Source organism: Ptiloglossa arizonensis, chromosome 3, assembly GCF_051014685.1.
Source record: "Ptiloglossa arizonensis isolate GNS036 chromosome 3, iyPtiAriz1_principal, whole genome shotgun sequence".
In the NCBI taxonomy this organism is placed as follows: domain Eukaryota; kingdom Metazoa; phylum Arthropoda; class Insecta; order Hymenoptera; family Colletidae; genus Ptiloglossa; species Ptiloglossa arizonensis.
The window spans coordinates 7,783,864-7,799,976 of record NC_135050.1 but is presented as its reverse complement, the minus strand read 5'-3'; the positions used below and the strand labels follow the sequence as shown (position 1 = coordinate 7,799,976).

The 16,113-nt window shown below is 32.0% G+C and overlaps 3 protein-coding genes across 7 annotated transcripts; 2 read left to right on the top strand and 1 right to left on the bottom strand.

Annotated features, from left to right (window-relative positions):
- The first annotated feature begins 127 nt into the window (after positions 1-127).
- Positions 128-10,204, top strand: Pi4kiiialpha (phosphatidylinositol 4-kinase III alpha). 4 transcript variants are annotated; one of them, XM_076306635.1, is made up of 22 exons: positions 128-241; positions 1,406-1,799; positions 1,874-2,388; positions 2,464-2,779; positions 3,371-3,595; positions 3,673-3,859; positions 3,960-4,170; positions 4,272-4,526; positions 4,604-4,953; positions 5,030-5,450; positions 5,511-5,618; positions 5,682-5,888; positions 5,963-6,239; positions 6,315-6,807; positions 6,871-7,006; positions 7,107-7,439; positions 7,527-7,814; positions 7,893-8,120; positions 8,200-8,546; positions 8,623-8,899; positions 8,983-9,389; positions 9,465-10,204. In XM_076306635.1, the coding sequence occupies exons 1-22, from the start codon at positions 152-154 to the stop codon at positions 9,688-9,690; spliced, it is 6,291 nt and encodes a 2,096-aa protein (XP_076162750.1). In that variant the 5' UTR covers positions 128-151; the 3' UTR covers positions 9,691-10,204. The 4 variants fall into 4 exon arrangements, with proteins under 4 accessions (XP_076162750.1, XP_076162748.1, XP_076162752.1 ...); XM_076306633.1 differs by having other exon boundaries at positions 4,601-4,953; XM_076306637.1 differs by lacking the exons at positions 128-241; positions 1,406-1,799; positions 1,874-2,388 and having other exon boundaries at positions 2,567-2,700; positions 4,601-4,953; positions 9,465-10,200.
- LOC143144335 (NADH dehydrogenase [ubiquinone] 1 alpha subcomplex subunit 7) lies at positions 8,847-11,111 on the bottom strand. Of its 2 annotated transcripts, XR_012991399.1 has the most exons (4): positions 10,936-11,111; positions 10,333-10,511; positions 8,972-9,161; positions 8,847-8,894 (listed from the first exon to the last, which is right to left on the bottom strand). XR_012991399.1 is itself a non-coding variant. In XM_076306641.1 (3 exons), exons 1-3 carry the CDS (start codon positions 11,002-11,004, stop codon positions 10,136-10,138), a joined length of 315 nt encoding a protein of 104 aa, XP_076162756.1. In that variant the 5' UTR covers positions 11,005-11,107; the 3' UTR covers positions 10,023-10,135. The 2 variants fall into 2 exon arrangements, 1 of the variants encoding a protein (XP_076162756.1); XM_076306641.1 differs by lacking the exons at positions 8,847-8,894; positions 8,972-9,161 and adding an exon at positions 10,023-10,202 and having other exon boundaries at positions 10,936-11,107.
- A 580-nt stretch (positions 11,112-11,691) lies between these two features.
- Positions 11,692-13,194, top strand: Sod1 (superoxide dismutase 1). Its single transcript, XM_076306743.1, has 4 exons — positions 11,692-11,928; positions 12,010-12,106; positions 12,623-12,810; positions 12,902-13,194. Exons 1-4 carry the CDS (start codon positions 11,866-11,868, stop codon positions 13,010-13,012), a joined length of 459 nt encoding a protein of 152 aa, XP_076162858.1. The 5' UTR covers positions 11,692-11,865; the 3' UTR covers positions 13,013-13,194.
- The last annotated feature ends 2,919 nt before the right edge of the window (positions 13,195-16,113 follow it).

Genomic DNA, 16,113 nt, shown 5'->3' with positions numbered 1-16,113 from the left:
CATTGATATTTACAATGATTAACGATTTGATTTTAAATAGTCCTTCGAGACAACTTCGAGATATCGATATCTCGAACATAAGAAGCGGTCTGTCAATGAGATAAGCAGACGATATTTACAGCAATCGAGGAGTAAGTGGACAGTAGACAAAATGGTGGCAGACGAGAAGTTATTTTTCTCGAAAACTGTCCAACATTTAGCCAGATGTCTAGCAGCAATTAAACCTACACCATGGGGAAAGGTGCGTCAATTTTAAAACGTCTTAAAATTATTTACGTGCGAATTAATATTTTATGTTTATTCGATCAGGTTTAGGTTGGGTTTAAGGATGTGTCAGCTACATCCTGATATGTCATTTCGTGATATAATTCGAAGGACAATTTAACAACTACTTTGTACATTAATGACACATTTGTGGATATTAATTAGTGTTGCTACTCTTGTAAAAAAGATCTGTCATAAGTCATAGTCATATTAATCATTATGTATAGAACTGTTTTTCAAACACGACTTTATGAGCGAGAAATAATCGAATATTACTGATTTATTGATATGTATGAGATATACCAATAATATATAGTTGTTACAATTATAATTATGACACAGATGTCGCTGAAAAAATTCAATACATATTATAAGGATCTGCAATTACATGTTTTAGAAACAGAATCAATAATTGGAAGTATTTTAGATCTAAAATGAAGAATTTTTTGAGTTACATTAAGATGATCATTAAAACATATATTTGAAAGAATTAAAACTTAGCTTACTTGTTCATATATAATTTTGAAAACAATCCTTTTTTTCTAACATCTTTGTATAAAAAATCTGATACTTAGTCCATAATCATTATCTCTTTTTAGTATGCTAAGATAAGATAAAAAAAAACTATGTTGAATTCTTTTTGATTTAAATTTATACATAGCATCATAAGAACATAACTAATAAACATAAATTCATGGTACGGAAAAACTAAAATAAAGTGTAAAATTTAAAGAAGGATAGGATTCCAAAAATCAACATTAATTCTACATAGGAAAGCTTGATGCTTTCATAATGTGTACAAGATAATGTATTAATGTTTTTATATAATTAATGTTTATACATATTTTTAGGTTTAAATAATGATCTTTCGTTCAAAGTGCCTTTCATATATTCTTCTACAATTATATAATCTACACATATACAAATATTATTGTTTAATATAGATTAATTCAATACTAATAAAATCTTACCTAATGATTTTAGCTATTATTAGTATTAATTAAAGAAAAATAATTTATAATCTTTGTGGCAAGAAATTATGTATTCAAATTTACATTTAATTTTTACAATTCTATTCTTGTTACAAAGGATTGTTTTATTTTTTAAATAATTTTTAAACAAATCTCTTTTCTAAATACAGGTGATTCAGTTATTCAAATTATGTCCACAAGAATCTGCTCAAGGTGTATATCGGTTAGATCAAAGAGGTCAAGATGCAACCATTGCATTGGGAATATATTTTCTGGAATCTGGTCTACAACATCGGAATCGAATATTGCCATATCTTTTACGACTATTACGCAGTCTTCCCAAAGCTGTGTGGTTAGATGAAATCAGATGTTCACCTACTGAACGTATTCCTGTTGCCGAACGATTTAGTTTCTGTTTAAACACATTACTTAGTGATGTAGCTGTCAGATGTGAACCTGCACGCAAAGAAATCATTTCTACTCAAGTAGAAATATTAGAAGCTTTGACAAATCTCATAAGAGGATACAAAGATCAAAATGGCAGCCGAGGAATGCAAGCAAAGCGTAGCTATTCTTTATATTATTGATAATGATATCATTTAGCTGTATATAATTTTAATTATACTTTTATTTTCCAGTGTCATTGTGCAAATGCATAGTTCCAGTCTTGATTGGTTTAGCTCGATCGATGGGTCGTTTTGCATGTACAGATCCACCTCTACTATGTCGCATTTTTCCAAGACCAGAACCACCGCTTTCAGTACCAAATGCAGAAACGCATTTAACATTAGATAAGAAGCAACACAGTTTTTCTAACTTCCGGCCAATAATTCCTCGATCACTAAGTGGTAACCTAAATCCTCATCCAGCCATTGATAATGCTCCAAGTCTTCTGACTGGAGATTATGAATTTTCCTGTGCTAAACGACCATCATTACAATCATATTCATCAGTACCCTACGATCCAGCTACATACTTCTTTAGCAGATACGGATCAAGCTTCAATCAATTTCCTCAAATGCGATGTAACGAAAGTCCCGAAAGGAGAGCTGGGATGCAATTTAGTGTGGTACATTTACAAAGTGTATTAGCTTTGGCAAAGAAACTACTTACTAAGGAAATTCTAATGTTTCTTGATGAAGAAGCACAACAAGTTAGTTTTCATATATTCTAATGCAATTTTGTGATACCTTATTATTAACTTTATTTTTATTTACACTCTGTTTAGATTTACAATTCTGATCAGGTGCAGATATTTCCTTATCGAACATTTAATGAAACAATGAATCTAGTAATGGTTGCTCTGTTGCGAGAATTATTGCAAAATCAACGCGATTTGCCTGCTCCTTTCACAAGAGATGTACAAGAATTTGTGAAAGGCCTCTTTTTATCGGGTCAAACGGAATTACAATCGCGTCAACATGACGCGAGTGAGCGCGAAGACATGGACACTAATTTCCGAACTGTAAATAGATTTAAAGTAAACGTAATGGCTAATTCTGCGTGCGTTGACCTCCTTGTATGGGCAATCGGCGATGAAACTGGTAAACAGAAACAAAACTATAAATCAAGATCTATATATACGCTCAAAGACCAAGTAGAGATATTTTAATGATTTCGTTATATTATTATGGTAAAATTGTTGCTTAAACTAAAATCTTCTATATCGGTAGAATGTATAGATCTGTTACGTTATTTTTACAGTGAGAGACCAGTATGATTTGTCCGCGCTATTTGCAGATATCAGTTCGATGCTAATCGGCGAGGGTATTCGAATTTTAGCTAATTTTATATTTCGATTGACTGTCCTATATCTACGATAACTTTCACTAGTTTTAACTAACGAATACACCCGTTGACCTCGCTGGCCTTATGTTTTTTTATTCTACTAAATGCAAGTTTCTTACCTTAAGCTAACTGTTTGTTAAATTCGTAGTAAACAATGAAGTTTCGTTCATTGGTTTCATTCGTTTTTGTGTATTTTAGAGCATTGCCATTCAGAGATTAATTTTCATAGAGACTTCCTTATTCTTTGAAAGGATTAATGAAAATTAACAGTTATTCGACTCATGAATAACTGCGTGCCTATCATAAACGTCTAAAACGCTATCTACAGTGAACGCGATTGTTTACAGGTGCTGATAGTCTATGTGGTCGCCTAGTTGAAAAAATTAATTCCAATCATGGACCAAAATTAGTGCTGGCACATATGCCTCTATTGATGGTGTGTTTAGAAGGGTTAGGAAAGTTAGCACAAAAGTTCCCCAATATAGCAAGTACATCGATATATTACCTTCGAGACTTTCTTGTTGTTCCATCGCCCATACTTCTTAAACTACATCGACAGCAACATGGGAAAGGTAATAAAAAATTACTAACTGTTAGTGTTAAGTATTATTTCACATATAGTTTCAAGACACAAATGTTTCTTTTTAAGGAAAAGAAATGCAAGATATAAAAGAAACTACATCATCTATACAAATGGCCTTTGAAAAGTTACGTGATGCAGCTATTAGCAATCTTTGCATTGCTTTGGAAGCTGCTCACTCTGTGAATGCAGATTGTGTACCAGCATTAGTTGCCAGTGTATCAAATAGATTATTTGCTGCCGATATTTCTGATGGGTATAGTTGTGCATAAACTTATCTAACTGGTTTTAATCACTTCCTTTACATTTCATATCAGCTTCTATGTTATCTAAATTATTTGTTTCGATATTTCTAGTGATTCTGATGAGAAGTCAAATAGTGAATTAATTTCAAAAAACATAGTAATCATGTTAGGACACGTTGCTGTTGCATTGAAGGACACTCCAAAGACTATGCGCACAATATTCTCGTTTTTTCAGCAAATATTTTGCCGTACACCAAGTGATCTTGATTTTCTAATCGTCGATCAATTAGGATGTATGATAATTGCAAAATGCAAGTCAAAGGTTGAGTTTAAAATTGATCATAAATAATTAAATTAATATGCAACATCCTTCTATGTAGCCGTAATGTAATAAAATATAAACGAATGCATTTTTTTTTTCAGATTTATGGAGACATAATGGAAATGTTCTCTATGTCACTAGGCTCAAGTACTGCAACTTATGCTTCGAATGACGATCGCAAACAGTATTGTCACGTAGCTAAAGCAGTCACAAACGCTCTTGCAAATATAGCAGCAAATCTACAAGGTGCAACAGAATTGGATGATTTGCTGCTTCATTTACTTGAACTATTTGTTCAACTTGGATTAGAAGGTAAACGTGCCAGTGACAAGGTGTCAAACAATGCTATTGCAACGGTAATTTGAATCAGTAACTTCTACAATGACACGGAACCTATACATTCGGTTTTAACTATTACGTTGTATACTAGAAGGCGGCAAGTAGCGCGGGAAACTTGGGTGTACTTATTCCTGTGATCGCTATATTAGTACGACGACTCTTACCAATCAGACATCCAGAAAAAAGACTTCTGAAACTTTTCAAAGACTTCTGGTTATACTGTGTTGTAATGGGTTTCGTTGGTGATCAAGCATCGAGATTTTGGCCTCCAGAGTGGTACGAAGGAGTTAAAGAAATAGCTGTAAAATCGCCTTATCTTATTTCACAAACCAGTGCACGCTTTGAAATGAGAGAATTGCAATATACTTCAGCTGTACGCAACGATAGCGTCTCCTTAAATGAATTGCAAGAATTAAGAAGTCAAATATTAAAATTGAGCACTCGGTGAATATTTTTTTTTTTTAATTCTTATTTATCTATTTTATATTAAAACATAATGGACGAATGTTTTGTTTTACAGGACCAATGACATATCGCAATATGTAACAAAATTGCAGTTTGCACAGTGCACATATTTATTATCAGTATATTGGCTAGAAACATTAAGGGTGGGAAACAGCCCCGAGCCAAGTTTGCAACCAATCATGGAATATTTATGCGATACTGATCTGCAGAAGGAAAAGAGTGGTATGTGGCAGTGCATATGTTGTGTTGCTGATTCCGTTTTTGTGAAATTCAAGGATGCTATGCAACGTAAACCGAAGGATGAGAGGCGAGAAATGCAACTTGAGAATCATGCTCAATTTCTTCTGGTGCATTTTAATCATGTACATAAGCAAATTAGACGAATAGCCGATAAGTATCTTAGTGCATTGGTAGATGCGTTTCCGCATCTTCTATGGAATTGCAAGGTGCTCTGGAGCATGCTGGACATATTACAGGTACAATACTATTTCATTTTGCATAATGGTATTATTTTTATGTAATTATTATTTTTACAGATTTTATCCTTCTCGTTACAAATTGATCCAAATGAAGAAACACCAATTCTACGAATACCTGGTACACCATATAGTATTGAACTTATGGATTCGCCAGAAGCAAGAGAGGTATGTACACAATTATTGTGCACATGAACAATTCGAAGATTGAAACCGAATTTTATAATACAGATCATTGTAAAAGATTTTACCGCGAGGTGCAAAGGTATAGTACAAGAAGCCATGAAGTGGGCACCCCAGGCCACCAGATCACACTTACAGGAGTATGTGAATCAAATACCATCTTCTGGATTGAAACATCATTCTGGTTTGTGTTTGTCTACAGACTCGGTTCTTGAATTTGTAGACCTTGCAGTTCCAACATCTGCCTTGCCAAATGTAAGACTATTTTCTTTAATATCGAATACTTTAAAACGTCTTGATTAAAAAATCATAAAACATGCATGTCATAGACTAATTCGTTAGACAAACGACCTCGTTGTCCAAAAGGAGCTAGTTCGTGGCTTTTGTCGATGATGTCGACACGATCACGATATGCCGGAGAAATAGCTGGAATACTTTACTTAGCACGAACAGAATCTTCTACCTCAGAGATACCTTTAGAAGAAAGTAGAAATAAAGTTATTGATTTGTTAATTGAAGCCGTTTGGATCAGCTGTCGTGCTCGCAATGATCTCGAACATCGCAGTGCTCTATGGCGTGCCACTGCGTTATTGATCTCTATGCCTGGTAATTTATAATAATTCCTTTTGAATTACTTGCTCTTTTTCTTCTAATTTATCAAATATTAATTTATATTTTTAGGTGTGCACAGGCGTTTACTGCATACAATAGTTTCTTCACAGATTGAATTATTCACATCTGCATCCATGACCACAGCAGTTGAATGTTGGCAATGGATACTTACTGTTAGGCCAGATCTCAAGTTACGCTTTTTACAAGAAATGCTTGTCGCGTGGCAATATACTGTTGATAAAAGAATGGGTCTGTTTGCACCAAATGAAGAGGAAGTGAGTCCACTAGCTGTGTATGAAGGATGTAAATTAGGCCCAAATCCTCCTCATGTAAAGCCGCACGATATTTGGGTAACCTTTATCGTGGAATTAATTGAAACTGCAAAGTATTGCTGTCAGGAAACAGTCGACATGATCGTCACCTTGCTACACCGCACGCTGCCAATGACTGTTGGTGCTTCTGGCGAGGAACCTGGAATGAGTCGCCATGTTGCTGCAGTTGGGGTGCGCTTTAAACTACTTTCTTGTGGATTACTTCTCCTTCAAGGAGATATTTTGCCAAGGTATCGTGAAGGATGTAATACAGCGTAGAGAATAAGCGGGAGAATAACGAGTTTCGTCCGCAGGACGTTGAGCAAAAATGTATTACGTGAACGCGTTTATTGTAACTGTTTGGATTACTTTTGTCGGGAGCGTCAAGTACCAACGCAAGAACTTGAACAACTACGTGAAGATTTAGTTACGCTCATACGCTTTTGGCAGGTACATAGATTAATCTCAATTAAAAATATTATGTTAAATTAAAAATTAATATCATCTTTTATCTCAATAATCCTATTTGTTCCACCTTATCACATCATAGGTTATGCACAGCGACAAAAAATATCTGGTGATGACTGGTAATGAAGGTGAATTTGAAATGTTAACACCTCAATCCTGTACAACTGGTGGTTTTGGGCATAGTGAGACAATTGGCTCCCTGAGTACAGCCTTGGGTACAACAAACAGTGAGTTTTCAAAGACACCATCAAATGTATGGATTAATACAGTCCCTATGTCCACCAGTAGCAACACTTTGGGTAAACGTAGTAACCGTAGCAAGCGTGTTATGAATGCCAACGTTTTTGTAAAAGACTACATAAAGAAAAGAAATTTAATTCTGGAATTACTAGCTGTGGAGATAGAAATGTTATTGGTAAATTTAATTTTATATTTTACGTCCTTTTCCCAAGTTTCTTAGTAAATAAAGTTATGTTGTTGCTTTAATATTTCTTTAATATAGGTATGGAGAAATCCTGGTGGAAGACAGGAACTTGCACTTGCAGGTGAATCAAGCATTGCAGAATGGCGTGCTAAGGGTATGAATGACAGATGGCGCGAATATACGCGTCTTGCATGGCAGATCAGTCCTGTTCTTGCTACATTTTTACCAGTTCGACTGAAGAACTCGGAAATTATTATTAAAGAAGTGTGTGTATTAGTACGTCTTAAACCTGTACCAGTCATGCACATCTCAGAAGCTTTACAATATTTGGTTACCACTGATACGTTACTTAATGACGTACCTGAAGTAAGATATCTTTTACATAAAAGTTTAAAAAATTTTATGCAATTAAACATTCTAATTTATTAATTGATCATGCTTTAGTTAGTATACATGTTATCATGGGAAAGAGTATCACCTATTCAAGCACTGGCATACTTTTCTCGTCAGTTTCCTCATCATCCAATTTCTGCACAGTATGCAGTAGAAGTGCTAAGTAGTTATCCAGCAGATGCTGTACTTTTTTATATACCACAGCTTGTTCAAGCAGTACGTCATGATACTATGGGTTACGTAATAGAATTTATCAAAAAGATTGCTAAACGCTCACAGGTGACTGGCAACAAGTGTAGTACTTAAAAACTACTATTTATTTTTTAAATTTAATTCAATTTTTATTACTTACATACAGGTAGTGGCGCATCAATTAATTTGGAATATGCATACAAACATGTATATGGATGAGGAAAAACAAATAAAAGATCCCATTCTCTATGATATATTAGATTCATTAGTAAAAAATATTCTGGGATCATTATCTGGTCCAGCAAAACAGTTCTATGAAAGAGAATTCGAATTTTTCGAAAAGATTACAAATATTTCTGGCGCTATAAGGCCATATCCTAAAGGTCCTGAACGCAAATCAGCATGTTTGAGAGCTTTGGCTCAGATTAAAGTACAACCTAGTTGCTATTTACCATCTAATCCTGAGGCTATGGTTATCGATATTGATTATCAAAGTGGAACTCCTATGCAGAGGTGAGTGACTTGTTCTAGACAATTCTTTTATAATATTGTCAGTTACTTGAATCTGATACTTCATTATTATTTACAGTGCCGCAAAAGCACCATTTTTGGCGCGTTTCAAAGTACAAAAGTATGGAATTAACGAATTAGAAAATATTGCATTGGCGGTATCAGCTAGTGGAAAAGTGGAAGTTAAGAGGGATCTGGCAAAGGAAACATGGCAAGCAGCTATTTTCAAAGTCGGCGACGATGTTAGACAAGATATGCTTGCTTTACAAGTGATCAGTATTTTCAAGAATATATTCCAAAAAGTTGGATTGAATCTATTTTTATTCCCGTATAGAGTAGTAGCTACAGCACCTGGAGTAATTCATTTTACATTTATAAAAATCATTATAAATAAATGGTTTGAGAGTATTGTATTAAAAAATATTTACCCATGTTTCAGTGTGGAGTTATAGAATGCGTACCAAATGCAACATCACGGGACCAGATTGGCCGAACAACTGATATTGACATGTATCAATATTTCATCACACGTTATGGGGATGAGACAACAAAGGAATTCCAAAACGTCCGTCGTAATTTCGTGAGGTCAATGGCCGCTTACAGTGTCATCACGTATCTCTTACAAATAAAAGATCGTCACAATGGCAACATTATGTTGGACACAGAAGGTCATATTATACATATTGATTTTGGGTTTATGTTTGAAAGTTCACCAGGTGGTAATTTAGGGTTTGAACCCGATATTAAACTGACTGATGAAATGGTGCTCGTAATGGGAGGTAAAATGGAGGCTGCTCCCTTCCGTTGGTTCATGGAACTATGTGTACAGGCCTTTCTTGCAGTGAGGTAAATATATTCGCAACTGTCACTAGTTAATGCTCTTCATAAAAATTTGATCTAAATTATGATATTCTCTTGCAGACCTTATCAAGAGGCAATCATTTCTTTGGTTTCTCTAATGCTCGATACTGGGTTGCCGTGTTTCCGTGGACAAACAATAAAGCTTTTGCGCAGTCGATTTGTGCCGACGGCTACCGATCGCGAAGCAGCTGCCTTTATGCTCAATATAATACGTAGTAGCTACCTCAACTTCCGTACGAAAACTTACGACATGATACAGTATTATCAGAATCAAATTCCTTATTAAATTATTATGTTTGAGAGATTTCAGTTTATGATTGTTAGTCTACAATGGTGAAAGTCATTGTTTCTACAAAGATTGTTGAACAAGTACATTGTGTACTGTATTGTCAGATATGGCAGTATTTAATCTGCTAACTGTACAAACCTCTCAGTGTCAATGTTATACTTAGACTCACAGAAATTTTATGAAAGTGTCGTGGTCTGTATGTATGTAATAATGTATCATAAACTCAAGAATAATTCTATGTACCTGCTGTTTGCAGGAGATGTGTATATGAAAACATTCCTCTGTTTATTATTTATGCACTGTTATTGATTAAACATTAAATGGGAAAATTACTTTTAAAACATCTGCTTTATTTATAAACCTTAGTATTACTCTCTACGTATAATTCTCATTCAATACTTTCAACTATAACATGACTAACATTCAATGAAATGTATAATGTTCATTGATCATTGGGTTCATAAACTTTACCAGGTGTAATAGACTTAGATTTAGTGGATAGACTCTTCCTAGAATGAATTTGATGAAGGTTATATTTTTGCAAAAGATTAAAATTTTATATGGATATTAAACTATTAAGGTACTTTTTTATAACCTATTATGTATTTCATGCAAATAAAGAATTAAGAATATAATCACCCTGCTTCTATTTGTTTTTGTGTAACCACTTCAATAGGTGGCTCAACAAGACGCCTGACATCGCGCGTATAATAATAAACTTTGGAAAGTTTATGATATGGCCCACCAGGTACATGAGGATGTGGTTGTGTACGCGCAGCTATACCATCTGCATACCTTGCTGCTTCTACAATTTCTTTCTGCAATATTTATATCTTTAAATCGATATCATTATATTGTTGTATATTCAGTATTAATATTATTTTGGTTTCAACAAAATTTATTATTAAACTTGATGCCATTAAATTGTAAATTTACAGAATTTATATATGAATTATAGATAGTATAAATTACTTGTCAAATTAAGTGATAAGTAATCAACTAAGTGTTGTTACTTGTAAGTTTTCCAAAATTTATATACGAATTATACATAACCAATAAAGTGACAAGTATGTCAAGATTGTAATCTTGAATTAAAGGTTTCAGTTTTGTTAAATGATTATCATTAATCAAATTGTACTATGTTAAATTATCGCGTAAAAATATTCTCAATAAAATAACTTAAGATTACGTAATTTCTAGAAAAAAAGTTTATATATAATTCTATAGAAATTATTTACTTACACCGCGTATAAAATCTCGAAATATTTTTAAAGCAGGAGTCAATGCTCGGTGTTCCACTTTACCTGGCATTGTTTAATTTATTCAATTAATCGTTTAACCTTAAATAAACAAATTACTTTGAATACGTATCATACACAATAGTCACACTGATTCATATCACAATAAACTCGAGACTGGTACCATTGGATTGTATGTCAAATTCGATAACTAAACGTAACTTCGATAATCGATTATATATCGATATTAATTTTCAGTTATCGATGTATTTAGAATAATCGAAAATTTGATTATGATATATTAAACGTTTCACACGTGAAAACGTAAAAATTGTTTTATATATTAATTATTTTAATAATTTGATGTATAAATTTACCGTTAAAAAAGAAATTAATTTTTGCCTTATTTTAAGATTATCTATACGACAAAGGTCTCTATTTAAAACTTACATATATTTATATTTTCGTTAAAATAAGATGAAGATTTCAAACTAATTAATTAAACTGAAACTGTATATTTTTATATCTTCCTAGATTGTAAAAAATATGAAATCAATGTTTATTCGTTCACTCATTGATAATTTATCAGATATTCCCCCGTAACTGATAAAAAGAAATCGGTACGCCACCTCGGGTACAACACCTAAACCAAATCATTTAATCCCTCTTTTCATGAAAATCTTTATGTTTTTGCACTCAACCTTGATTTTCGCGCATCGATGGTCAATTGATCGCGGTTCGTATAATACGCCATTACTTCATCAACGGTAAGGTCACCACTTTATCTGTAGAAGTGCGAGTTAAATGATACAACGTGTTTGCGCCCGTGATTCAGCAAAACGATAATTATACCCTATAACTTGTCGGTACCTACTGCAAAATAACTTCATTCTAACTGCAATTGTCGTTCCAGACGGTTGAGAAACTTCTTAAAATGGTTAAAGCCGTGTGCGTTCTTCAGGGTGATGCCAAAGGCACCTTATTTTTCGAACAAACGGTAAGCGTTTGTTCAAGAATATTCGCCGTAATTTTATTTACGATACGATTTTTATTTTTCATAATAAAAATTATTAAATAGGAAAATTCAAGTGAAGTAAAGGTCACCGGTCAAGTATCCGGCTTGCAAAAAGGTTTGCATGGTTTCCATATTCACGAATTTGGCGACAACACTAATGGTATGTATTACTATGAATTAGTTATTACTGAAGTTATCTAAATAAAGTAATCGACTGTAATTTAAGTTACGAATTTATTTGTTAATGGGTCAGCAATTTGTACACTTGGAAAGGTGAATTTAAAGGTCAACAGATAATAATGTGATAATTATTTCAGTTTGATGAGAAAGCAAAATTTACAAGTCGACTAATTTATATTCTTCCAGATATGAATCAATTATTTTAATTTCTTTATTAACAATTGTTAAGCACTTGTACATTCTTTCACATATCAAATTATTTAGTTTGAAGGTAATGAGGTTCTACATTTCCAAATCCAAAAATCTCTGAATTTAATTAAAAATTAACTTGTTGGATCTATTTGTTAATATTGTTATAATAATTCATTATTTGATACAATCTATTCTTATGCGTACTTTAGAAAATAAAATTTGTTATTGTATAAGTTGATCTCTTGATATTTAATTTGCAGAGTAATTAAGAAATACTATATTCTCATTACTCTAAATTAAATAGGTTGCACAAGTGCTGGTCCACACTTTAATCCATTAGGAAAGGATCATGGTGCACCAGATTCAGATGTACGTCATGTTGGAGACTTAGGAAATGTTGTAGCAGGTGCTGATGGTGTGGCTAATGTTAACATAACAGATAAAATAATTCAACTCCAGGGATCAAACAATATAATTGGTAGAACTTTAGTGGTAAGAAATTGCACAATAATGTTTATGTAGACCTATAATTAATTATAGTACATATTTTATCGTATAATTGTTTCTTTTTTTGGGATAACAGGTTCATGCTGACCAAGATGACCTTGGTAAAACTAGTCACGAGCTATCAAAAACAACAGGAAATGCTGGTGCTCGTCTTGCTTGTGGTGTTGTTGGCATTGCAAAAGCCTAAATACATATAATCTAATACAATATTGAAAAAATACAAAACTACTAGAATTATGATATTATAACTGTTACAGTTGGAATATCAGTTCGAATATCATTCCTGATTTTCCATAATAGAAATATGTTACATATATTATATTTGGTACACCGATATTGGATCTTCAATAAAGTACATACTATAATGTATTTGTAAATTGATTACATAATATGATTGCAAAAAACTTTTCTTAAATATAAGTTGGTAGAGTAATTATAACTATTCTTATTGTATTCAAAATTATAGCAGTTACGAAGACATTAAAGTCTATTAGATATGAAGGTAATATTTATTTGATTAAATAAAGGACTTTAAGGATACTTGTTACTTAATCCCACTTCTAATATAAACTGTTCATGTGTTTAATATTTGGTCAGAAATATCACATTATTGAAATAGTCTTTAGACTGCTACATGTAATACAAAATGAATTTATATCTTTCTATATCTAAAATGTAAAAGAAATATGGGTGACATATCTTTCAAGTAATTTCACTACAAAAAATAAAATCGTTATCTAACGATAATTGTATGGTACGATTGCGGTAACCTTTTTATCAATGTAAAAATGTTTTTATCAACAAATCGTATTTTAAATACAGTAAAAGTGCTATTTACTAAGTCATCCTGTATAGAAATTGAAGAATTAATTCTATTTACGTTATATCTATAAAATATATTTGTGTTCAGTTATTTTCATAATTAATACATATATGTAAATATATTATTTTAAATAGTTTCATACGCAGTTACAACTATTTATATATTACATAATTATATGTTCAATCGGTCAATGAATATAAGTTTGTTTTTGTTTATTAAGACTAAAAACACGAGGAATTAGTAACTCGTACTTTTCACTAGCGTCAAGTATCTTACATAAATCATATATGTGAGCACGGCCTATTGTGATGTAGTACATTCAGTCAGAGAAATGCTTGTATGAAATTTATAATTGTTCTGTGATTGACCGTGTTAACTATATTGCTTGAAATATGTAAATTAGATATAGAATAGATACTTAATTTTACAGAAGTTGGTATCACATGATCTAAAATACCAACTTTGCAGATTATTTTTTGTTAATAATTTCATTGGTGTACCTGCGACTATGATTTTGTTTTCTCATAAGGAAAAATGAACTAGTTTTTTTTAGCGAAGTCTCTATAATTCGTTTAACGAGATGAGTCGTTATCGAAAATCGGGGCTGACTTCACAATACTTGAACCCAACGATTATGTGGAACATTTTTCTAAACTTCATTGTTATTTTTTTGTAATTTAAATTATTTGACTTGTATAATCAACGGTACACATAATAAAGAAACAATGTTTTAGAACAATCACTTCTTAAAGAAATATGAGATAAATGTAGAATAATAACGGAATAAATAAAATAAGTTAGATAAAATAACTTTTTGTATTAAAAGTTTATTTTGAATCACCGTCTAAACTACCACTACTACTTCTACTACTGCGAATAATGTTTGATTTGTTTAAAAAAGATCGAATCGTTCCAATAACCGAGCAACTTGAGGGAAATTGAATGGTTCAAAAGAAGGCATGTAGTGTGAATTTCGAAAGTTCTTTCAAACCGTTCGGTTTATTCTAATCAGAGGAAAAACCCTCTATAACTGAGTGAAAGTTGTTCTTGAAACTTAGGAAAATAGACCAATAGCTACAAATCATTTTACTGATCATGTAGGCGTTAATGTAACATTGATATCTTGTTTCTTTGGATGGACTATAGATGGCAACATGAATTCTGTAATCGATTTCCAGCGGAGTTAATAATCATTATATAAATAAACCTTCTTAGATTCGTTCTATTTAAATCAAAATTTATGAATTAAGGGTAGAAAGTTAATAAATTATTGACCGGAGCGAACACTAATAATACGATACATTTATCCGTTTCCAACAATTTTTAATAATTATGTATTTCGAAGCAAGATGTGTACAAAAGTTACGTGCGAATGATGCACTAAGTTCATATTTTAATCTTTTAACATAAAATGAATAAATAATTAATATTCAACCAGAATCATTTTATGGAAATATGTAGAAATGTTCATTTCAATGACATTTTGTCCTTATCTAGGTTCTCTATTGTCATTCTTGATCTTGTTAACATTACAGTTCCGTCGAACGGGGGTAAATAATCTACAATAATGTATTTATCTTTTATACACACTGTGCTCTCTTCGTCAAATACCTCTACCGCTATTCTATATCCTTATTAACATTGTAGTTTCTAATAGGGATTTAGGAAATAAAGTTAGTGGTATGATAATAAATCAAAACAAATAGGTTATGTAATTACCGAAATAATGATCATTGTCAAGAATTGTCGATAACTGATTAAATAGAGTGATAATCTTTGCAAAAATGCCCCTTGGGCTAACATAGAAAATTTGTTAAAACACTAGAAACGTCATAAATGTTTTCGTGTTTAACTATTATTGAGAACTATTTATTTTGGCACGAAATATTTACAAAAGTAATATGTGAATGTTATAGAGGAGCTATATTGTAAATTATAACTACAAAAATTCATGTATTGTTCATAAAAAACGAATTATTTATTCATTTTTAACCTGCGTTTGATTTATTGAAATTGGTTGGAGTTTACATATCTCTCTTGCTTCAACAGCTTATCCTTGCTATTTTTCAATACTATTATATAATTTTGTTATATCGACTTCTCTCGAACAGGAGCACAAAAGTAAAATTGATTAATTTATTTCTTATCTTTCTCCCAGATTATTATGCATTTTATTTAATACTTGCACCATAAAGATTCTAATACATCGGCAGTTTCTAACAAGAATTAAAGAAGTTTGCGACACGATATTGGATTGAAAATATTGGTTATACAATTACTAAAAAAATGGTCAATACCAAAAATTGTTGATAACTAATTAAGTATAAGGTAAAACTTTTAAAAAATCCCCTCTTAATATTACCATGAAACTATACTCCATAAAACATGTTTAAAAATGCATAAATTAGCAATGGAAAATTAATTGATTATTGATTAAAGCAAGTAATAATAAAGTTACAAATGTA